Below are 12093 nucleotides of genomic sequence, written 5' to 3'. Positions count from 1 at the left end.
CAAAGAGTCTGCCATCAAATTCACCAACATGACCAACACTGCCAAAATCCAAGAACTGCTGACAAACTTTCATACCAACCTATATGAACTGAACAAACAAGGTGTCAACCATGCAGTGAAGGACTTCAGCAACATCTTATATAACATGGCAGTACTCGCCGGCCTCAAGCAGACCAACTTTAAGAGATCCACAAATAAACAGTCCCAAAAATGGTTTGACAGTGAGTGCAAGGCTCTACGTAATTCTCTAAGGGCAGCCTCTAACCAAAAGCACAGAGACCCCAACAACCAGGACCTAAGGAAGCCCATGACCACCTACAGAGACAATACAAAGACACCCTCAGGCGGAAAAAACAGAGCCACATCTCCCACAAACTCCAACAGCTGGAGGACTCCCTCCAAGACAACTCATTCTGGGAGACCTGGAACCACATTGGGACAAAGCCCAAGAAAAGCGCCCTCCACATCCAAAATGGCCACATCTGGCTCCACTACTTCAGGGACCTCTACAAAGACATCCCAGAAAATGCCCAAACCCCGGAACAGAAACAAATAGCTGCAAAGCTGAAGGACATGGAGGAGACAATCAAGGACTTTCAAAACCCCCTGGATACACCAATCACGATGGAGGAAATAAGAGAAAGAACAAAGCTGATAAAATGTAAGAAGGCTAGCGGTACCGATGGCATCCTGCCAGAGATGATCAAATACAGCCCCCCGGACATACATGAGGCACTCGCAAGACTTTTCAACCTTATCCTGAGTGCGGGCTCCTTTCCTCAGGCCTGGAGTGAAGGCCTCATAACACCCATCTACAAGAATGGGGACAGATATGATCCAGCAAACTACAGAGGAATCTGTGTCAGCAGTACACTGGGGAAACTGTTTAACAGCATCATCAATAAAAGGATCCTCTCCTTCCTCACACAGCAGGACGTACTCAGCAAAAGCCAAGCTGGGTTCATGCCAAACCACCGCACAACCGACCACATCTACACACTGCACAGCCTTATCAAGACTCATGTCCACAGCTCACGTGGCAAAATACACGCTTGCTTTGTGGATTTTAAGAAGGCGTTTGACTCGGTGTGGCACCCAGGCCTTTTCCTAAAACTCCTAGAGAGCGGAATAGGAGGTAGAATCTATGATGTCATCAAGAGTTCATATACTGGGAACCAATGCAGTGTGAAAGTGGACGGGAAGAGAAGCGTGTTCTTCAAGCAGGGTCGAGGAGTCAGGCAGGGCTGCAGTTTGAGCCCAACGCTCTTTAACATATTTATTAACCAACTGGCTGTAGCCCTGGAATCCTCCCAACACCAGGCCTCCTCTTGCATGACCACGAGGTGAAGTTCCTGCTGTATGCAGATGATCTCCTGCTGCTCTCCCCAACAGAAAGGGGCCTACAGGACAGCCTGGCAGTACTGGAGAGTTTCTGCACCACATGGGCACTGCCCATCAACCCAAAGAAGACAAAAGTGATGGTGTTCCAGAGAAAAAATCTAAAATGCCCACCTCCTCATTTATATTAAATGGCTGCCCACTGGAGACCACAAACAGTTACACCTACCTGGGGCTGGAAATTAACCAAACTGGGAGCTTTAAACCAGCAGTAGAGGCCCTGAAGGAAAAAGCCTGCAGAACGTTTTATGCCATCAGAAGGCAACTTTACCACCTAAAACCACCGGTGAGAGTCTGGGTAAAGATATTCAACAGCATCATCACCCCAATCCTGCTCTATAGCAGTGAGGTATGGGGCCCGGTCACCTACCCTGACCAATCAAAATGGGACTCCAGCCCAACAGAAATCTTCCATCTAGAGTTCTGCAAGTATCTTCTCCAAGTCCATCGCAGCACTTCGAACTCAGCTTGCCGGGCAGAGCTAGGCAGATTCCCACTATGGCTGACTATCCAGCAGAGGGCACTCTCATATTGGGCGCATATACAGAGCAGCAACCCCAGCACTTACCACCATAAAGCCTTACTGAGCCAGGGTGGGGAGGCCATACCACGCTCTCTGAAACAAAACGTCAACAGCCAGCCCAGCCAAGACCACCAACACAGGCTGACAAAAGCCCAAATAAAAGGAATGATAGAAAGCTGCAAGGACCGATACATAGAGGAATGGAGAAGTGACATAAAGAACTCCCAGAAACTCACTATCTACCAATCACTACAGAGGGAGTACACAATGGCCCCATATCTGGAGAGGCTACACCACCACAAAGATAGACAGGCCTTGAGCCTGTACCGTCTGAGTGCCCACAACCTGGAGATAGAGACAGGACGACACAGACAGACATGGAAGCCCAGGGAGGAGAGACTGTGCCGGCAATGTGATCAGGGGGTCCTGGAGGATGAGGCCCACTTCCTGCTACACTGCAGCAAATATACACCGTTGAGGACCGCCCATTTCCAAAGACTCTCCGCCCACATTGCAGATTTCACCTCCACAGATGAGGAGAGGAAACTCTATATCATACTGGGGGAAGAGGAAGAAACTGTGCAAATAGCTGCCAGATATGTCACGGCCTGCCACCAACTGAGAGGAACATGATAACACATGGACTGTATAACCCCATACTCCCTCCCCTATGGAATGTATGCCTATACCCCCCTCCCCTATGGACTATATACCCCATCCCCCCCATACCATCCCGTACATCCTCCTATGGACTGTATACCCATGTCCTTCCCTTATTCCCACAATCCCCCCCCCCCCCCCCCACGTTAATGTTCTATTTTGCTTTGGCAATGCTAAATGTATTTGGTCCTGAGAGAGAGAGAGAGAGAGAGAGAGAGAGAGAGAGAGAGAGAGAGAGAGAGAGAGAGAGAGAATTTTTTTCCCCCAATCATGTAGCCAAGGGTGCCCCAACAGTGGAAGCTTTAAGCTTTGCATCCTTCTGATAGTTTGTCGATAGAGTGGGGCCGAACCTCCGATTTTAGGTTCGCGAACTTCCGCAATAGACTTCAATGGGGATGCGAACTTGAAAAAAAAAATTATGCTGGCCACAAAAGTGATGGAAAAGATGTTTCAAGGGGTCTAACACCTGGACCCTCAAGTGGAGGAGTAGGATACATGGCAAAAGTCCCCGGGAAAAATCTGGATTTGACGCAAAGCAGCGTTTTAAGGGCAGAAATCGCATTGAATGCTAAATGACAGGCCTTCCGCAAAAGGTTTGGTTCGCGCGAACTTTCACGAACCGCCATAGACTTCAATGGGGATGCGAACTTTGAAAACTAGAAACATTTATGCTGCCCACAAAAGTGATGGAAAAGATGTTTCAAGGGGTCTAACATCTGAGTTTTTGCATGTCGGAGTGGGATACACGCCAAAAGTCCCGGGGGAAAATCTGGATTTGACGCGAAGCAGAGTTTTAAGGGCAGAAATCAGATTGCATGCTAAATTGGAGGCCTAAAGTGCTTTAAAACATCTTGCATGTGTATACATCAATCAGGTAGTGTAATTAAGGTACTGCTTCACACTGACACACCAAACTCACCGTGTAACGCACCGCAAACAGCTGTTTGTGTAGTGACGGCCGTGCTGGACTGGTGCGCACCATGGTGAGAGTTGAGTGGCGGGTTCACTGAACAGAACAGGTATGCAGTGGCGGGGTTCACTGAACAGGTATGCAGTGGTGGGTTCACTGAACAGAACAGGTATGCAGTGGCAGGTTCACTGAACAGGTATGCAGTGGTGGGTTCACTGAACAGAACAGGTATACAGTGGCAGGTTCACTGAACAGAACAGGTATACAGTGGCGGGTTCACTGAACAGAACAGGTATGCAGTGGCGGGTTCACTGAACAGAACAGGTATGCAGTGGTGGGTTCACAGAACAGGTATGCAGTGGCAGGTTCACTGAACAGAACAGGTATGCAGTAGCGGGTTAACTGAACAGGTATGCAGTGGCGGGTTCACTGAACAGAACAGGTATGCAGTGGCGGGTTCACTGAACAGAACAGGTATACAGTGGCGGGTTCACAGAACAGGTATGCAGTGGCAGGTTCACTGAACACAACAGGTATGCAGTGGTGGGTTCACAGAACCGGTATGCAGTGGTGGGTTCACAGAACAGGTATGCAGTGGCAGGTTCACTGAACAGGTATGCAGTGGCAGGTTCACTAAACAGGTATGCAGTGGCGGGTTCACTGAACAGGTATGCAGTGGCGGGTTCACTGAACAGGTATGCAGTGGCGGGTTCACTGAACAGGTATGCAGTGGTGGGTTCACTGAACAGGTATGCAGTGGTGGGTTCACTGAACAGGTATGCAGTGGTGGGTTCACTGAACAGGTATGCAGTGGTGGGTTCACTGAACAGGTATGCAGTGGTGGGTTCACTGAACAGGTATGCAGTGGTGGGTTCACTGTACAGGTATGCAGTGGTGGGTTCACAGTACAGGTATGCAGTGGTGGGTTCACAGTACAGGTATGCAGTGGCGGGTTCACTGAACAGGTATGCAGGTATCCAGTGGGCTCACTGAACTGAACAGAACAGGTATGGTGGGCTCACTGAACAGAACAGGTATGCAGCCAGGAACAAGCTAAGCCTAACTAATCTTTCCCTATGAGAGACAGTCTGCAGCAGCTCGCCCTACTCTCACTAACGCAGGCACACGAGTGAGTGTAATGGCCGCCGCTGCCTGCCTTTTATTAGGGGGGGGAGTGGCTCCAGGGGCTAGTGTAGCCTAATTGGCTACACTGGGCCTGCTGACTGTGATGTAGAGGGTCAAAGTTGACCCTCATGGTGCATTATGGGGCGAACCGAACTTCCGCAAAAGTTCACCTGCGGGACCCGAACGCGAACCACTGAAGTTTGCATGGAACCGTTCGCAGGCGAACCGTTCGGCCCAACTCTATTTGTCAACCGGTCTGGAGGTTTGTGTCCATAACACTTACAGTAGGAGTGGTTAAAATGTAGCATATATTACCACAGGAAGTAGTTACGGCAAATTCTATACCTGCATTTAAAATAGTCTCGGGTGCTTCCCTTGCATTGAAGGACATCCATTGTTATAACAGGCAATTCCTGGTAGAGGTGATTCAGGGATCATACCTGATTACCATCTGGAGTCAGGGAGGAACTCAAACACCCCCATCCCCTTTTTTAAAGGTTTTTCATCTTCCTCTGGATCGATTGAGCTATGGGGAGGTGCAGGGCAGTGATTAGTTTATTTTATCTGGTTTAAACTTGATGGACAGATGTCGTCGTCGTCGTCTTCTTGAACTATGTAACTATTTTTTAGTGTATAGTTAAGCTCTGTACACACACCAGGTGATTTTTTTTACCTGCATGGGTGCTGCCATTTTACTTTACACACAGCGTGGGAATTCACAGCATGTTTAATCCTGCTGTGAACAGGTGCCCAACCTTGAAACCATTAATAAGACACTTTAATGCATAGGTGCCCACACTTTTTCGGCTCGCGAGCTACTTTAAAGTTGGCAGAGTCCAGGAGATCTACCAACACCCTGCCCCTCCAGTATAGGTAGCCAGGTATAGATGCCTTCAGTGTAGGTAGCCAGGGATCTGTTCTTTCAGTGTAGGTAGCCAGGGATCTGTGTCTCCTTCCGGGCGGCTAACTGGAGGGCAGCAGCGGCTGAAGGAATGCTCCGGTGTAAGAACAGATAGTGCAGCCCCGCACGTTGTGCAGCTCAGCATGCCGCAGTAGGAGCCTGCGTCCCCCCGTCATTCCACCGGCAGGGGGCGGCTGGCAGCGTGCATAGATGCGTTGTGCATGCGCCGCCCCCAGCCATGACATCGTGGCCGCGTTGCCTCACTCCGCCACCGCTTCCCTATTAGCCAGCAGCAGAATTTGACGGGACTTGGCCGCGTTACGCAGCTGCCGGGCACAAAATGTTAAGTGATGCGGCTAGGAGGCCGCGATCTACTAAATAGGTTGTCGCGATCTACTGGTAGATTGCGATCGACCTATTTGGCACCCCTGCTGTAATGGATCCAAGTATATGAAGCCAGTACCATATCTTGAAAGAAAAGTGTTTACTAGAAGTATTGTTACAAATTTTTACCATATAGAAGTTTTCTGCTTCCTAATTCACACAGCTGAAAACTGTGCAGAACTTGTACCACAACATGGTCTGATCTGTAGTTCTGCCCAGCCTCTTTGCTAACTGCTTCATCACCTCCTACCCTCTGAACCATGCTGTCTGCTCTCATGTGTGCAGAGACGAGCTTGCTGTAAATAAAAAAACACTGAGCGCACAGAGATGCTGTGCATAAAAAGGCAGGGGCTGAAGAGAGAGTTGGCAGAGCTGCAGACATGACCATGCTATGGAAAAATAGCATTCAAGCCTACTATTAAAGCAAACCTTGACCCAAAAATAAACTACTGATATAACTGACCAGAAGACTCTTTTCTTTGCTACTAATGCTCTATTCATTATCTGTACTACACATACAATTCGCTTCCGGTTTGCTTTAAGACCTGCTATTAAGTATCCATAGGTCTGAGGTACCAAGTCTTTCTTGAGCTGTAGATCATATGAGAACATAAGTATACCGAAGTATTTTTGCAAACTTGGATATATTAAAAATTGTTTAAGGGCATGGGCTTTTAACCCATGCCTATGTTGTATTGGGCCATTGTAAGAATTGATTGGTTGGGTGTTTACGGTTCTTTGCACGCACCTGCAGAGACTGCAGCAGAATTGTCCTCTAATTAGACTTCCTAGAATACCATCTAATTATGCATGGAATATCTCCATTTCTGCTCTTCTAAATGACATATATTACTCATATTAGCAATGACTAGAAGTGCTTCCTTGTTTTTGTTTTTTCCTTCCAGGATCCCTTATTTTGAGACAAGTGCTGCAGATGGAACCAACGTGAATAAAGCGGTGGAAACCTTACTGGACCTTATCATGAAACGCATGGAACGGTGTGTGGACAAGTCTTGGATACCCCAAGGGGTGGTACGGTCCAATGGCCACAGCTCTACTGAGCAGTTAAATGAGGACAAAGAGAAAGGCAAATGTGGATGCTGAGACCACCCCTTTGAAAAAAAAAATTCTCACCAAAATGCATAATACTATTTCTCCTTTTATTGAACATGGTTGTGTTCTGAGGTCATGATTTCTGAACATACACGTACAGTTTATATTTTGCAAATAATATCATCTGTTTGTGTCATTACCTCAGAACTAATGTTCTATTCCCAGAGACTCTGCAAGGAGCAGTATGGCTTTGTTTGTCAGGACACGACTAATCCATAAATACATTTGAACTATACACAAATGAAAGCCTGTTGCCCCTGGCTGTGTTCAAATATAAAATAAACCCCTGCAGTTAATCTCCATTTTTAGACAACATTCTTATATAGTTCCAAATGTGACTTCTATCTGCCCCTTTTATATCTGTGCACAGCTGTCATTACATAAATTATATATACAATTTCTTATGTTTCAACAGGAATTTAGGGCAGAGTAAAAACCAGCAAAAATTCTTCAGGGCTGTTGCTAAGCGATGACATTGTATGTGCTTTATGGGCCCTTTTGGACAGAGAGAGTTCCACATTGGTCCTGGTGAGACATGCTACCACAAGAGCTGATTAGAAACAGCTGAGCTGGAAGTTACTACACTTGTCCAATGAATCACTAGAATAATCACTGAATAACTATCATTTCCCACTATCCTTTTGGTGTTTAATTGGTTGGGGGTTACTTCTTCTCCTTTGTTGATTGATTAGATTATAAGTAGTTTCTCATCCTGGATTTGTGTTTTTGTTTCTGAATTGTAAGCTTGCATGCATTCATTCATACATGCAATCAAAATGACTGTATCCGAATTTTCTTCTATTTTGGTGTATAGAAGAATCTTGAACTGGTGTTTACTTTGAATGATTAGTATTTGAATTTTTTTGAGGTTCCTAACAAAATACAAAGAATAGAGACTAAGGCAATTAAGCCATACTGTAAGTGTATGAAACCAAAATGTGAAAGTTCAGTTTTCTTCTGTGTAAACAGATCACTGCTGTATGCAATTTTTGTTGTTGTGTATTCTGATATTGAACTAAAATTTTATAGTAGATTCTGCAAGAAGGAAACCTTGCTGGCTGCTGTAGCTCTGAGGATAGTTACATTCTCAGCAGAGCAGCCAATGGGAACACTGAGAAAAGGGGAAAGACATGGTCTTTTTCATCAGAAAGCAGAAGCCGATTGGTTAGCTATTATCAGAAATGGATTACTCAGCTACAAATACCTAGGCAGTAGCTTTTGAGATTTAAAATAAGAAACCTATCTCTAGTTTGTAGTAAGCACACAATACATTTCATACCGTAGTTTATGTTGGTGAATAAAGCGCTTATGTGTATTTTCAAGAAACCTGTCCCAGCCCTCAACAATGGAATTGATCATAAAAAAAAACTCCTATTCCAAGGTTAACTTCAGCAAAAACTATTATGACCACAAGAGTTCTTTCAGCTGCTAATCTGCCAAACTGGTTACTATGCCTGTCGTTCACTTTAGATGTTTAATAGACATCCTTAGTATGTTTGTAGGGCAGGGATGAAATGTTTACAACTGCATATGAAGTCAACAGCCAATATCTGGTTTCAGTATCAACCACTCCTAAAACATAACTTTTGTTGTTGCTTTTTTCATTATGTCAATTGCTGTTTCCAGGCTTTATGAAAGGCTATATTTTCAAAAGTTCTTTCAAGCAAGATACTGTATAGCTATTTTTAGATGAAAAGCTTTGCAGTGTATATCCGCTTTTAGTCTAGATTTAAATTTCTTCCTAGGAGAGAGAAGTTTTATGAAGATTTTATCAGCAATGTAGTTAGCTACAGGAATATCACAGAGGAAGGTTACACAGGGGTTCGTTCTCTGAAATTGGATTCCATATGTTGGTTAGAATCACACAGTGCAGAAAACACATCTAACACTCATTTTCTCATTTTCTGGCTCACTTCTGACTATAATGATGTACAGTGACCATAAGACATTTTTGGCTATTGATAAGGTTACAGCACTACACTATGTTATGAATTATGGGGTTGCTAGGAGCTATAGTTTACCTGCATATGGTTGGAGGAAGTGTGGGTTGCTTACTTCTGCCATACACTGTCAAAATATAACCTTTTAGAATGAATATAATGTTCATTTACCTGCATTAAAGTGACCCTATGTTGGATTTATGCATATGAATCCACTGCCAAATCCTGAAAATGAATTGTTAAATAAAAGCACATTGTGTTTCCCACCTTAATGGTAGCCACTAATGATCCAATCTTTTTCATCCAATCTTACCATTTCTATCTAATATAAAGGAACTGCCTATAGTATCCAATTAATATATTCCATCAGTTTACTCTTCTACTACATAGATTTGGTAAGATTGGATGAAAAAGATTGGATCATTAGTGGCCACCCTTAGAATACTTTCCGGTCTTATTCAGCCATATACAATCCTGCAGGTCTTTTTAGTGTATTCTCACATGATCACGCCTCTACCCCTTCCTTATCATGGTCCATGCTGTCTCCTTTCCGCCTAGACAGCATGAGTCATGAAAAAGGAAGTTGTTTGGAGCTGATCAGGTTAGAGTCTGCAAGTTTGTTTGATTTGAATTCTCAGTGTTCAGTCTAAACTGCAAGATGTCCATTTGACTAAATAAGAAGATAATGTGCTCAGGGTAAGGAATAACATCAGTGCTCTAAGAAACCATTCTGATTCGGGATATAACATTGGGTTCATCAACATGAGACTGTTTGGGCACTTAAATTGCAGTACCTTCACATACCATTGTGCCATTTGAGCAAATGTCATAAGGTTTCTATAAATGTGAACACCCACCTCACATATACATGTAGTGAATTAGGTATGCCTTGCTGTAAAACATTTTTATGTTTGTATTATATATGTAAATAGCTTTTTTTTTTTTTTTATACAAGAGGAGCCAGTATAAAAGCTATTAGTACATCAGAAGTGACCCAAAGTAATATAGCAGCCCTAAGATACTTTCCTCCGCACCTATGGCCCTGTGGTAATGTGACAGAAAATTCAGATGAATTAAAAATAAAAAAGTCTTTATGGACTTTATTAACCAACAAACTATCAGTACATATATTAATAAAGCCAGAACAGTAGAAGATGGATTCTGATTAGTTGCTAGAATTTGCACTCAATAGTTTACTCCACTAGCTCAATGCTGTATTTGTAAGACATTAAATCTGTTTATTTGCTCTTTCTTTTTGTTTTTGCCATTTTCTCAACAATTTGATATACTGCCACTCAAAAATCTGATTAATGCAAAGTTTCTGTTCTCGTGGAAATGTTAGTCTTGCTAAATATAGCCAGCCGACTGCAGACATACTGAATAAAATCAATGAGTGCCTTCTTTTTTAGCAATCACCCAAAGGGTATGAGTGTTTTCAGCTTCCGCTGTGCCAAATAATCTGTCATCAACTGTCCAGGAAGCTGAATGTTGTCTGTGTACTTGTAAATGAAATGAGAAAGTGGTTTTCCACATCTGATATTTCATAGTAAGGCAGGCTGCATGCCGTCTTGGTTACAAGTTGACACATTTTTAATGGTCTGAACATGAAATTTAAAAGTGAGAGCTAATTAATAACTAAATTGCATATTTTTCATGTTGTGTATATTGTCTTTATCTAGATGTTTTACAAATGATGAAGTACAAAGTTTCTATTATCAAATAAAGATGTCTTTCATTATATTTGTGGTGTGTGTTTTGAAATTACTTTTGTAAAGTATGTAACTTAAAACTTTTCTCTCTGCTTTTTTCTTCCCTTCAGGCCTAGTTCAGTGCACGGTTGCGTTGCAGTATAATTCTGCATTACAACTCTCTGCCCATACAATTCTATTGGACTGTTCACAGTACTGCGGTATAACTGATCACATTTATTCTAACTCGTTGCATGCAGGCTGTGTATTAAAGGCTATGGCCAGCCTCCATTGCAGTTCACAGTCATTATAACACATGCATTATGCAACTGACCACTGTGAACCTAGCCTCAAAGTAGAATTCTACCAAGTATCACTGAGCTAAGAATTAGAAGAAAGTTTTTCATTTATACCCAATTATTTTTTCTACGCTTTAAAGAGACACTGAAGCAGAAAAAAATATATATGATATGATTTGTATGTGTAGTAGTACAGCCTTCTTCACCTTTCAAAGGGGTTTATTAAGCATCTTGTGTTACAGGTTGATTTCTTCAGCGTATAAATAGTCTTTCCTATGTACATCACATATATTTACAGCATACAGACAGGAAGCTAGTATTCTAACTAGCATTTTTTCCGTTTTGCATCAATCACTATTTACAAGCTTATAAAAAAAAGAGATATTTCATCTTTACATAGATATTTAAAAAGTTTAGACCCTTAGGTAAATATTTTTTTTTTTTTTGTATTATTATTAAACATTTTATGTGGGAATTTTTGGGAGGGTGGGATGTAAATATATGTGTATTTTTATTTATTTTTACATTTAAATGTAGTTTTACTTTTTGGCCACAAGATGGCAACCTTGAGTTTGTTTACATGACGTCACTTTAAGCTTACAATGTACGCTTAGAGCAGGTATGTCAAACCGGTCCTACAAGGGCCGAGATCCTCACACATTTTTGATACAGCTCAAATGAATTAATGGGTCTGAATCAGGAAAGGTGTGGTCCATCAGGTAGAACACATTCCTCTCTTTCTCAGTCAATGCTAAACACTAGCATGGATCTGGCCCTCCAGGCCTGAAGTTTGACACGTGGCTTATAGGGACATAGGAGGCAGAAAAAGCGAAGCTTCCAAGAGAAGCAGTCGCTTTTTCTGTGGGGGAGAGGAATTAGTGATCGGGCACCATGGCCCGATTCATTGATTTCTGGGCTAACGATCCACGGACCGGGAGCGCGCACGATAGGCCGCGGGAGTGCACATGTCCTCCTTGACATAGTTCTACGTCAAGGATGACAAAGTGGTTAAAATACATTACATCTGCGCCGAATGCATTTTCACAAATTTACAAGGGAATTTTAAATATGAACCCTGACTCAGCAAGATTTTAGCCTATGAAGAAAAGCCTGGAAACATGGTGGAACTGGAAATGCTTTGGCCAGGGATTG

At 43.2% G+C, this 12093-nt stretch overlaps 1 protein-coding gene across 6 annotated transcripts in view; it reads left to right on the top strand.

The window, feature by feature from the left end:
* RAB27A (RAB27A, member RAS oncogene family) overlaps positions 1-10694 on the top strand; it is a 138498-nt gene extending 127804 nt beyond the window's left edge. For 5 of the 6 annotated variants that reach the window (XM_068275482.1, XM_068275481.1, XM_068275483.1 and 2 more), the window contains one exon: positions 6807-10694. In XM_068275482.1, coding sequence (XP_068131583.1) covers positions 6807-7005 — 199 coding nt within the window. In that variant the 3' untranslated portion in view covers positions 7006-10694. The remainder of the gene's footprint in view (positions 1-6806) is intronic. The other variant, XM_068275487.1, reaches the window with a different exon arrangement.
* The last annotated feature ends 1399 nt before the right edge of the window (positions 10695-12093 follow it).

The sequence above is a fragment of the Hyperolius riggenbachi genome, chromosome 3 (assembly GCF_040937935.1).
Source record: "Hyperolius riggenbachi isolate aHypRig1 chromosome 3, aHypRig1.pri, whole genome shotgun sequence".
Lineage (NCBI taxonomy): Eukaryota > Metazoa > Chordata > Amphibia > Anura > Hyperoliidae > Hyperolius > Hyperolius riggenbachi.
The sequence above is the reverse complement of the archived record's forward strand: the minus strand, read 5'-3'. Positions and strand labels throughout refer to the sequence as shown.